The sequence below is a fragment of the Lathyrus oleraceus genome, chromosome 1, assembly GCF_024323335.1.
Source record: "Lathyrus oleraceus cultivar Zhongwan6 chromosome 1, CAAS_Psat_ZW6_1.0, whole genome shotgun sequence".
NCBI classification, from domain to species: Eukaryota; Viridiplantae; Streptophyta; class Magnoliopsida; order Fabales; family Fabaceae; genus Lathyrus; species Lathyrus oleraceus.
Genome location: NC_066579.1, coordinates 403,508,598 through 403,521,727, shown reverse-complemented (window position 1 = coordinate 403,521,727; position 13,130 = coordinate 403,508,598). Strand labels below are relative to the sequence as shown.

At 35.3% G+C, this 13,130-nt stretch overlaps 1 protein-coding gene across 1 annotated transcript; it reads left to right on the top strand.

The window, feature by feature from the left end:
* Positions 1 to 5,386: 5,386 nt before the first annotated feature.
* Positions 5,387 to 7,621, top strand: LOC127075534 (peroxidase A2). Its single transcript, XM_051016999.1, has 4 exons — positions 5,387 to 5,733; positions 5,815 to 6,006; positions 6,704 to 6,869; positions 6,962 to 7,621. The coding sequence occupies exons 1-4, from the start codon at positions 5,509 to 5,511 to the stop codon at positions 7,438 to 7,440; spliced, it is 1,062 nt and encodes a 353-aa protein (XP_050872956.1). The 5' UTR covers positions 5,387 to 5,508; the 3' UTR covers positions 7,441 to 7,621.
* The last annotated feature ends 5,509 nt before the right edge of the window (positions 7,622 to 13,130 follow it).

The window sequence follows — 13,130 nt, the reverse complement described above, 5'->3', positions numbered from 1 at the left end:
ATACGACATACACCATTAGCGCACATAAGACAAACAAGTTCAAAGGTACAAGCACAATGAGCTCTGATGCAATAAGGACTCGCCAATAAGTCCAAAGCATGAATAACAACAACCCATACAGTGGACCAAAGGACCACAAAGAAGAAATAAAATATATCAAGCACAAAAATATGAATTAAGACACCAAGTGTAAAGGTAAATATATAAATATTTTTATCTTCGCAAAGGCATAAAGCTCGACTAACATTACATGAAAAGAAGAAAGAAAACAAAATAAAGCTTCCTTACTCTAACACGATGCACCACGATTGTCCATCAAAGCCCTATCCTAAATAACTTGAACAAGTTAATTTTGTGTTGGTAATGGTGATATCCAGGAGGAATCCTTTTGCATGGTCCACTTCCAGGTCAAAAGCTCCAGACATGTTCGTCAAAGTCTTCTTAAAAGAATCCCAAATTCTATCCTTCATCTCAGCCACCTGGCCATCACGAGCCCTCTAGTCTTCAGCACGAGACTCCTTCTCTCGTTGAATGACTTTTCGCGCCTCATCATCACGATAATTTTCCTTCGTAACCAAGGCAGCTGTCTCTTGACAGTGCTTCTTGTCTTCTTCAAAGGAAGTCTTCAATTCAGTGATTTGGGCATCCAAAGTGGAAGAAGAGTTGTGTACATTCGCCTCCTCCTAGAAAGCCTCAACACAACAAGCATTTTCCCGGAGAGCATATATCTCCTCTTGAAACTTGGAGCACTTCCACTCCTAGGTTTTACACTTTATCTCCCAGGTGTCTCTCTCTTTGGAAGGATTAACCTTGGACAAGTGGTCGCCTCACCACCAACAACTAATAAAAAATTAAAATATGCATGATAAGTGTAGGCGGTAGCCTAAGAAAAAAGCTCTATCTTATTCGCCTCGAGAAGATTTTGGAGGTAGGTCAGATCCTCTATGGATATATAAACATTAACTTCCTCGGGAGTGTGGAGAATTCATGTAGGAAGGATGACATGGAATTTGAGAAGGGGAGTGGCCGATCTTAAAGTATCACCTTTAAAAAAAATGAGCCCATTTTGGAAAATCTTCCTCTAGAAGGGGACTCTGGCCCATATCCCGGTCTCTTTTTTTCAGGGTAGTAGAAGCCCGAGGATGATCCTTTATAGTTAGAGCAGTAGTGATAGGAATAAGTCAATCAACTCCAAAGGTAGTTGAGGTAGCCTTAACAAGATAGGATGCGATAAGAGTTATAGTAAGAGGAGTAGCAACCCGATTCATGGGACTAGGGTTGACATTCTGAGCAGTGGAAATCGCATAAAACTTCTGTAAAGAGTTCATTTTATCTACAAGTACAAACACATAAGTTGAAAAAATCAAGAACTCAATCCTCACAAAAAATCTCTTTCCTCTCTAGACGGCCGACCATACTCACAATAGTGCGGGTATCAATAAAATTTTTCCTCTAAAAGGAAGACGACACTTCTGTAGGGTCAAACCATATTCATAAACAAGTCCCTAGTAGAGAGACTCCAGGTCTCTCTTCATCATAATTTCTTCATCGGTGATAGAATCCAATTTGATACCGTATGATGAGGCTAAAAGTGGAAATAAGGCCATGGCCATTATTTCAGAAACCTACCCTTACAAGAGTAAGAGGATTCTGAAGGAGTAGAGTAGAAGGCAAAGAGAGCCTCTCAAGTGCGGGGCCTCACCAACACAAAACACCCCAGTAAAACGCTCAAGTCCTTAGAGAAAAGGTTGCACAAAGGAATATGTTGGCAAAGCTCAATAGGCTCATGGTTCCGAATATAATTCTAGGAAGAGCGTGTAAGTTTGAACAGATTGTAGAACAACCGGTAAAAAGGTTTCCAAGATCCATACTCAACCCAAGATTGGAACATATTTATATAAGCCAAGGAAGTTGGTTGAAGTTGAGAGGGGGTAATCTTAAGATACTTTAACACCTCCACATCAAAGTCAGATAAAGGAAACCGCATATTTATCCAGGTGAACTGCACTCATAAAAGGGGATTGAAATACCGTCAAAGGTGTTTCATATCCTTTTCTTAGGAACAACCAGAAGGACCAACCAATCATAAGGACTGCCAACTACATTGTTGTTCGCATTTACGGTCGTGTGAGTACTTAAAATAGATGGGGTCTCCACTATCTCTGTATCCACCTAGTTGTACTTGATTGCATCGGCCAATTCCACCAATATGTCCTTTCTTAAGGATAACTCATCGACCTTGAAGATCTTGAAAGGTTTTAACTAACTGACTTCATCCGGTCGGGCCCCACACTCTAGATGATCCTTGAGGTTATCTGCACTTGGGTCTCGACCATAGGCTTTCTAAAAGGCCTTAGCGTAGTATTCGACACCTTTCTAATTCAAGATATCAACCTCTATCTCCAGAGTCATCAGAGCGGGAAAAGCCGAAGTTCATGCACCATAAGAAGAAGGGGCATGGAAATGGCAGTGTGGTCCCTTTTAACTTTGTCATCAGAGAAAAGAGTGTCGAAAGAATATTTCCTAGAGGAAGTTCCCTCATCCGTATAGCCCATAGAGAACCGTTCCAAATCAAAATAATTGGTTATACTTATGACCTCGTGGGCCAAATGATCGATGATAAAGGGGGAAAAGTTTGAACCATAATATACTTCTGCCCTAACTACGAGAGATTCATCACTATCAGAATTGCTATGTAAACTAATGTGATTATTGCTCATATTGGCTAAGATAAAATAAATTTTGAAGTTATGAAAAGCTTGAGGTAAGGATAGTACCGGGTAAAGAAGAGGCTGACGAGAAAGTGAAACTTGATAGGGAAGAATGAACGCTTTGTTCAAGGGGCATTAATCACTCTGCGAAATACTTATGGAGAAGAAGAGGGAAATGCGCTCTCAAATAGAAATTGACTCTTACAAATTGCAAAAAAATCCCTTAACACTCGAAAACCCTTATATATATGCGAAGGAAAGCAATAGACTAAATCAACAAAAGTAAGAGGTCACAAGATCTACGATTGGATTCTTCATAGGGAACGTAGACAAACTCAAGTGCACTATAAGAAAACTTCATGCCCTAGACTTGTCATCTCAAGCCACGCTTCATGGAAGATCAGCAAAATGTTTCAATGATGGGAAAACACTTAATATGTATGTCCCCCATTACTTTTACAACTAATCCAAGACGTTTCCACTTCTATCCAAGTGCAAACATCCTTCCTATAGGCTCGACCACGACCCTGAAGACTTCATCAGCTAATCTTTGTTTGACTATCCTTAGGGGCAACTGTTCTGCATCAGTCAAAGATCCAAAGCCAAAGCTCAACTAGATGCAAGTTTAATCCAAATAACTCAGCATATAAAAGCTAGTTTACGTGATATTCAATGTACACTTTTTTGATCTATATCTTTTACTACACTCATCATGAATCTTAAATTGACTTGAACGTTGAAGTGTTAACCTTGCAGGTCCACCCCGTATCACCATATCAGATATTTGCCCACTAATCCATGATCCCTCACCATCAATACTTACCAATTCGGGTTCCACAATGGAACAATATGAACACCTAAATTAACAATATAAAAAATTGTTTTGTACGTGTTCCCTTGATTTGCTTGACGAAATATGAAAAAAAAACATCTTGAAAAAATTTAAAAATATGAATGTTTGATTAATTTTTTTTTACACTTTTAGTATTACAATTTATGGTTAAGATCCTCTATTTTTTTATTATTAAATTTTTATAAATATAAATGTAATAATGTAATATTTGATAGATTTTTTTATAGATTTAATTACTTTATAAATTATACTAATTAAGAGAACAAATGAAAAGAATCTCAACTCATAAATTTACAAGGTCAATATATCATATATCATAGTCATTTATAGACAATATTTTGAAGACACTTATAAGAAAAGTTAAATCTTTTTATAAATTTATTGTATAAAAACTCTTCATGCTGTTACTATATATAAATTAAATTTACTAATATTTTTTATAAAATTTGTGAAGGTGAGAGATATTGCCAATGAAGGTACATGGGATATTCCTCAAAGGATGATTGCCGTTTTTATTCTAGGTATTTGACCATACAAAAAAACATTTTATTTTAGGTGATTTCATTTAGAGAGCTTATGGGCAATTGCCTCAACAAGTACTATAAATGATGATATTTTAAAATTTATATGGACCTCCTAAATTAATTTTCTTGTTATATATCGTTTTTAAAATTTATATGGACCTCCTAAATTAATTTTCTTGTTATATATCGTTCTTATCGATGAGACAAATTTTGGTCGCAATCTCCAACCATGTTTTATTTGTTTGCATCCTAATAGTATATTTGTTTGACTCCTACTAGTATATTTTTAAATTTTTATTTAATAAGTTTTTAGTCAAAATTCCACCCATTAAAACTGAATAAATGAGTTGCAGTGATTTTGAACTCAATCATATATTTTTTTAACTATATTTTAATAAAAGAAATGATGCGCTGAATATAAATTAATTTTATATGATTAATAATGAGGATTGATATAATATAATATAGTGATATATTTTTATTGAATGATAGCGCTAAACATTTTCACACCATCAGTGCATCTCTATTAAATTCACTTAAAATGTGTCAATTAAATTTTAAAATATTTGTTTAGATTAATTACTTATATATATATATATATATATATATATATATATATATATATATATATATATATATATATATATATAATTTATTAATTTTTAATAATATATTTTAGAATATTATAGAAATTTAAATAGATAAATAGTCTAAATTAACCAGATTTTGATTTTTTTGATTTTGATTTATTTAAAATGATCTTGGAATGAAAAAATCGCTTTAATATCCGTTTTTGATATCCGTTTACAATAAATACAAATAAAAAAAAAATTAAAAGTTCTTTTAATAAATTCTTTTTTCAGGAATAAAAACTAAAAACTCTCTAATTTAGCTAGACAATATACTATTTAAGCAACAAATAATGCTTATACAAATTTAATTAATATGCAAAATTAAAGATTTTATATAATTAATTAATCATAATTAATAAAGTTTAACTTGTATTTGACTTATTTTAATCAATTTTAATGTATAATCTATGAATTCTTGTCATGCAACCATGATGTAAAACTTTTTGGTGCATATCAATTAATCTTTATCTTGCATTCATCACTTAATTTAAATACTTCCGGTGAAATGTTTATACAAAGTTAAAAATGAAAAAGAAAATTAACATATTTTAATTTCTCAATGACGTATCAGTGCTTCTCAACATGTACCTGCTCACGTTCGACAGCGATTTGAACATTTTTTTCTCTATAGTTAGATCAACATGAATAAAAAATTCAAATTATTATCATTAATTTAAACCACTAAAGCAGAAAATTAAATGCATGTACGTTGCATTCACAAGCCATTTCTCTCTATAAATAAACAATGCCATTTGTGGTAAGCACAAGCACAGACTAAAGAAACAACAATGAACCCTTCTCTTCATCTAACAGTCACAGCTTTGTGCTGTCTAGTTGTTGTGCTTGGAGGGTTACCCTTCTCTTCAGATGCACAGCTTGATCCTTCCTTCTACAAAACCTCTTGTCCAAATGTTCATTCCATTGTTCGCGAAGTTCTAAGGAACGTTTCCAAGACGGATCCTCGTATTCTTGCCAGTTTCATCAGGCTTCACTTTCATGATTGCTTTGTTCAAGTATGTATTTTACATAATTGCTGAGTAATTTTATCGAACTTACTATATTTAGCTTATATATTCTATATATTGTTTATGAAGGGTTGTGATGCATCGATCTTGTTGAATGACACGTCGACGATCGTGAGTGAACAAGGAGCTTTTCCGAATAACAACTCAATAAGAGGTTTGGATGTTGTGAATCGAATCAAAACTGCGGTGGAAAATGCTTGTCCTAATACCGTTTCTTGTGCTGATATTCTTGCTCTTTCTGCTGAAATTTCATCTGTTCTGGTATGATCCATAAATAAAGTTCTAGAATTCTAGTCTTTGATATGCACTCGAGAGTTGAGAATCGTTACCGTAAATAAAGTTTGGTTGAAATATATTCTTTTGTTCTATTTTTATCATGCTAGTGACATAAAGAGTCTTATCATTTTAAAAAAGGCACAATTATTTATTTGCTGGAATTTTCTTTTGATGGAAACTCTTTTGTCGGATTTAATTGTTACTTTGTTCTTTTCACTGTGTTAGTACTTGTTCTTTTATATATATATAGAAAATGAACTCTCTTTTCGCCTCAAAATATTTGATGCTCTAAAATCACTCATTTATTTTCAATTTTCAGTATAACAATTTTTTTATTTTCTATTTGTATATGCTAATCAATAATACTTACAAGGTGGAAAAACAGATCCAGATTCAACTATACTCGTTTTGTCTGTATTTTTTTCAAACTAAAGTTTTAGGTGTTCAATCTATAATATTTTCGCTGAACTCACCTTTTTTTCGAATGCTAGTATTAGTAATTTTTTTTTACAATTTTTAAACTTGTATTCTCAATTATATTTATCTGTCATTTGTTCCATTTTTTTTGAACTTTTGTTATACGTAATTAAACAGAGTAGCCGTGCCCGTTTATGAATACAAATTCTTCTGTCATATTTTACTTGTGATTCTCATTTTTTTTCTATCAACTTATGATTCATAGGCTAACGGTCCTGATTGGAAAGTTCCATTGGGAAGAAGAGATAGTTTAACAGCAAATCAATCACTTGCTAATGCAAATCTTCCTGGCCCCTCTTCCAACCTTACTACACTAAAATCCTTCTTTTCCCGTCAAGGCCTCAACACTACTGATCTAGTTGCACTCTCAGGTATAATCTTACACAAAATAGTCTTCTATATTCAAACTCCGTCAAACTCTTATTACTGAACTAATATCTGATAAGCTATTTATCTAATTTAGGCGCTCATACGATCGGTAGAGGTCAATGCCAATTCTTCGTTAATCGATTATACAATTTCAGCAACACTGGAAATCCCGATCCAACTCTCAACACGACGTACTTGCAAACATTGCAAGCATTATGTCCCAATGGTGGACCGGGTACCACCCTCGCCAATTTGGACTTAACCACTCCCAATACATTCGACTCAAAGTACTACTCCAATCTTCAAGTTCAAAAGGGTTTGTTTCAGAGTGATCAAGAGTTGTTTTCGACAAGCGGATCAGACACCGTCGCCATTGTCAATAGCTTCAACAACAATCAAACTCTTTTCTTTGAAAAGTTTAAGGCCTCAATGATTAAAATGGGTAATATTGGAGTGTTGACTGGAGCTCAAGGTGAAATTAGAAAACAATGCAACTTTGTTAATGGGGCTTCTGTTGGACTTGATTCAATGGTCACTAGAGAATCTTCACAAGATGGTGTTAGCTCATACTAAGTAATTTTAATTAAGACAAGTTGGTTAAGCTTAAAGTACCTAATAAAGAGTGTGTTTTAGAGGCACATGCATGTTGTGCTTTTGTGGTGGATGGTGATAGTTTTGTACTTTGTACAATATGGCCAATGATGCAGTGTTTGTAATATCTATTTTCCTATTATATGATAATACTTATGTGTTATGTATTGTTGACAAAACCGAGATATGGTTTGGAGATTGAAGTATTTAGTACTTTACAGTGACGATATCAAATTAACTTGTACTGAAAAAGCTGGGTTAGTTTAAGCTATTTCAACAACAAAGAAGATATAATATAATTTAGATTGGATCAATAATGTGGTCCTAACAATAAAAAAAGTTATAAAGTAATCTCTAATATAACCTTAATACTGGTTCACATTAGAGCTTTGGAATTAGTTAATTTGAGGTGTTAGGTTAGTAACATTGTTTAATCTTAAAGTAGGCTAAGTAGAAGAAGAAAATGCAGGAAACATAGGTTATTGACCACCTATTTTCCTGGAATAGTGGAGGATTCCCTCTCCTTTGACTGGCATTTTTACACGTCATCGGTACCTCTGGGAGATTCCTCAAGACATCTCTTGGTCGATACAACTTTTGGGCGAGGGTGCCCTAGTTTAACACCTTCACAAATATAACACTCACACAGTCCCTCAAACACGAGGATTTTGTTAAGGACAAAGTGTTTTTAAGACATTATTTCCGTTCAGGATGTGCCTCTCGCCCTAGTAGAGAGTCCCTGGGTAGACATCATTCTTTTTTTAAAAATGGGTGAGTCCTTCAACCTGAGGCGAGTCCCTCGGTTGAATGTGAGTGTATTTATTGTTTAAGCCCTTAATTGAGGGATGAGTCATATTCCAGATGACTCCCGATTAGCTAAAATGTCAACTGGGAATGTCAATCAATCACTTAGATTGTCACACTTACTTTTACTTAATGTGAGCAATGATGGTTGTTTTCGAGACCTTAAACGCAAGAGGCACATGTCGGAAACGTGCTGAATTTTTTCGAAAACCATGAGGGGTCCCAAGGATCTTGTACAGTTTCCTTTATAAAAGATTTTGTCTTTCATTTCATTTGTTTCATTTTGTCTCTTGTTCTTACAAGTTTTCCCAACTTTATATCTCCGCGTTCGTGACCTTATTCCAGGTATGAACTTTTTTTTTCTTGCTTATTGTAGTGAATAGGTTTTGCGAAGATGTATTCGAGATATATTTTAGGTTAAGTGTGGGTTTTAGTTTCCCTATTTTTTTACAGTGGTTGTGGTTACTATTTTTGTTCTTATGCTTTCTCAAGAACAAAAGAGAGAATGTCTACCCCCCGGTCACGTCCAAGGGTGCCGAAGATTTTGAATTTAGTTACACTCTTGAACAAACCCTCCTTTTATGATTGGGATCTGAGGTTTCTTTTTCAGAGGATGAAGATAAACTTATACTAGAGGCTTGCTAGACGTCGGATATGGTGGTCATGTCTGTCACCTTTGATCCCCATTCTCCGTATTTCTACTTCTACCTCCCTTTTGTCAAGGATATGTGAGTTCTTTTCTCTATTCCCCCCTTTTCCATGAACATCCTAAGAGTCCTTAATGTGGTGCCTTCCCAGTTGTTCCCCAATAGTTGGGCCTACGCCAAGGCTTTCGAGATGGTGTGTGACGATCTAGTCATCACACCAACTGTGAGAGTCTTCTTTTCCTTATACACCACAAAACCGATAAAGAGTAGTTAGGTGACCTTGAGTAGCCAGCCTGAGAAAGGCCTTTTCTTATACCATTCCAATTATTACAAATATTGGAAGGATAAGTTTGCTCGTTCGAGGGGCGAGATGGTTATCTCAGGGTGCTAGGAACCGATGGAGCCGTCCTTTTTCCATTGTCTTGGATGAGCGATCTCGTGGTGATCACAGGATATAAAGGGGAGTTCCTTGCCATTAAGGAGACGAGGAATGACCGTTATTTCTTCCAGTTCGATGTTTTAGATTTTCATGAGGTGATTAGACTTTGGTTTGGGGGGTGGAAAACATCTTGCCGCCTACTTAGGTAAGTCGCTCACTGCTCTTTCTTTGTGGTTTTTTCAAATAGTATTTGTGACATTTTACACATTGTTCTGAAGATCAAATGGTGAGGATCTCTGCTGAGGAGAGGCGGAAGAGGTAGGATAAACTCAAGTTTGCTAGCTCGGCTACCAGTAATCCCTAGAGCCACCCTGAGGGTTTCATCGTCAAAAGACATAAGAGGAAGATTGGGGATTCAACTCATGTGTTTCCCAATATAAAGGTTAAAAAGCTGGAGGGGGTTCTTTCATCCTTGGGAATGTGAGATCCTAGGCTCCTCCTATGGGTGAGGCTTCGCTGCCTCCTACGACTTTATGAATTGATATGGGTTTCAAAACTCTCCGATTTTAGAGCTCTCATCTCCCTTTATCTAGGGAGTTCCCTACTAATTACCTGGATCTTCGTTCCAAACTAACCTCAGTTATTGTGAACATGAGGGAGGTGCGACAACAGTGAGAAAGAGTTGGAGGCAAAGCTTTAGGCACATATAGATGTTTATAACGAGAGCCAAAGGCTGATGTGAGTCCTTAAGGAAGACAATGAGAAGTGTGAGAAGAAAACGGACGATGTGGAAGCCACGGTCAAGGAAATCTTTGTTGAGAAATAACCCCTGCAGGCGTCTCTAGACCTTGTCCTTCTTCATCAGGAAGACTTGGAGAAAGTGGTGTCAAATCTCACCGACTATGAAGTGTCTACTTCTGGTGCTTAGTTTTAGCGCGCCAAGGAGAAGATCCTCTTTCTCTACTGCAAACTGGACTTGAGCCTAATGGACTTTCTCAAAGTTGTTCGAGGCGAGTGAAAGCTTTGAAGAAATTAGTTTTTGTCAAAGGTGTAGCAGAACTGGAGGATCAAATTGGAAATCTTGGGACACTTGATCTTGCTTAAGATTAAGGGAAGACAAGAACATCTAATCAACATTAAATTTGGGATTTGGGGGTTTACGTTTCTATTTCTCTCTTGTATTCAATATTTGCAAAGATTATTGAATATCTCAATTCCATGTAGAATTGGGGGAAGACGTACCCATAGTGAGGACATTTAGGGAACTACCTAAACAAATCTCTCTCTCTCTCTCTCTCTCTCTCTCTCTCTCTCTCTCTCTATATATATATATATATATATATATATATATATATATATATATATATATATATATATATATATGTGTGTGTGTGTGTGTGTGTGCATGGGCGTGTGCGTGTGCGTGTGGGTGTGCGTGTGCGTGTGTGTGTGCGTGTGCGTGTGCGTGTGTGTGTGTGTTGTGTGTGTGCGTGTGTGTGCGCGTGCGTGTGTGTGTTTATCACACACACACAGATATATATATATATATATATATATATATATATATATATATATATATATATATATATATAGTTTCATGTGTGTGTGTTTGTTTCACAATTTATTCACATACTTTCTTTAAAATTTGTAAACTCATTTAGTGTGCAAACTTTCACATATTGATAATTCCTTTGGTGTTGAAATATCACAAACTATTTTTGTTCAGATAATTACAATCTATAAACTTGCAATTGGATTTTCACATCAACAACACAAAGAAAAAATCAGTTTGATATTTATTGCACACCAAGTGTCTGACAATTTCTCTTAGTCAATATTTGTTTCTTAATTTCATTGGAAATTGTTTATCAAAGTGTAAAAATTTTCAAACGTTATTGTTAAGAGTCCCACATCGGACAATATATGGCCTGAACATGTGTTTATAAGTGAGGGCAGTCCTCACTCTACCAACCGGTTTTGTAGGGTTGAGTTAGGCCCAATCGCACATTCTTAACATGGTATGAGAGCCTCGTTTAAGATCCGGTGGGCCACCTACTATGGTTTCCGCTATCGGGCTACCCACCATTTATTTCCACACTCCAGATGTCCAGTCCTGAACGTGAGGGTGTGTGTTAAGAGTCCCACATCGGACAATATATGGCCTGAACCGGTTTTGTAGGGTTGAGTTAGACTCAAACCACACATTCTTAATAGTTATTTTGAAAAACAAATTGATTTATTTTCTCATCATTGTGAAATGTTAATTTTATTTTATTACGCTTTAATATGCATATCTGATTCTGCTGATAACAATTTGGGATAGACGAGTGTTAATTCGGAATCTCTTTCGCTTGCCATAGAAAATATTTTTGAAAATAGATTTTTAATCAACAAGTGATATCACGAGCACCAATTTATCTTGAGCTTCAAAATCCCTTATTATATTATGGCTCTCGAACTTAAAGGGGCATATAATAGAGCGTTTGTTTTCAATGGCGAAAACGGTGGTTATTGGAAGGATTGTATGCGTGTCCATATCAACTCTTGTTGAGAAAAAAAATCTACACACGTGAAAGCATACCCACAAAAAAGACAAGAAGAAAAAATTCAAACAAAAAACCCATAAAATCATAATTAAACTTCAAATCTTTACAAAAACAAAATTACAAACTCTATCATTAAATTGCAATTTTTAAGGACAAAATTACAAACCTCCAAACTGTAAGAAAAATTGCAAACCTTTTCTCAACTATAATTTTTGGATGGAAAAATTCCAAACATTCTCAACAAACTATTTTCGAACAGAAAAATAGTAAACCCTCTTAACAAACTATTTTTGGATGAAAAAATAGTAAACTCTCTCAACAATTTGGATGGAAAAATAAAAAACTCTCTCTAAACACACAACTATCCAAATCTCTAAAACGCCTAAAAGACTATATTTTATTATTGTGTAGAAAACCAAAACTAACTATCTCTATTTATATTAATACTTAAATTCCATTATCTTCTTACTACCCAATGTGGGACTTGGATGAAGATACTATTGACCAAACAAATACTTCATTCATCTAAAGTCTCACATATCTCCACTTTTTCTTTAACTTCATCTTCAAAATGATCATTATAATTATAATTGGTTAGTCACATTTGTAAAATTATTACTCTTCAATCTTTTTGTCTTCTTCCTCCCTTATTCAGAATGATTGTTACTCATCTTTTTCCCTTGACCAGAATTTGTGTTACTGTTCGTTCCTCCCTTTATCGAAACCTTAGCTCTGATACCAGTGATGGGTCACCATGAGAAGGAAACATTCATATTAGGTCAAACACTCACCTAAAGATCAAAGACTCGCCCAAATAAGTGAGAGAGATACCACATATTCACCCAAAATCTTAAGTTGATATGTGTATGGGTATGGGTCCTCTTACTTATAAAAGGCTCAATCTCCAGTTTTCTAAGCAACGTGGGACTTAGAACTTACACTTGTTTCCCAACAATCTCCCCTGAAGTATAAGTCCATCCACTATGCTCCCCCTCAAGCAAAAGCTCTTTCATCTACATGCTTGTACCGCTGTTGAAAGACACATTTATCTCGTCATGGGCACTTCAACGGGACACGCCGCCTGACCACCATGTCAGGAAGACTTTCGAAACAAGGAGCGAGACCCTTCCTCGAACCAGACTCTGATACAACTGATGGGTTATCATGAGGGGGAAGCATACACATTTGGTCAAACACTTACCTAAAGGTCAAAGGCTCACCCAAATAAGTGAGAGAGACACCACATATTCACTCAAAATCTTAATGTGATAGGTGTATAGATCATCTTACTTATAA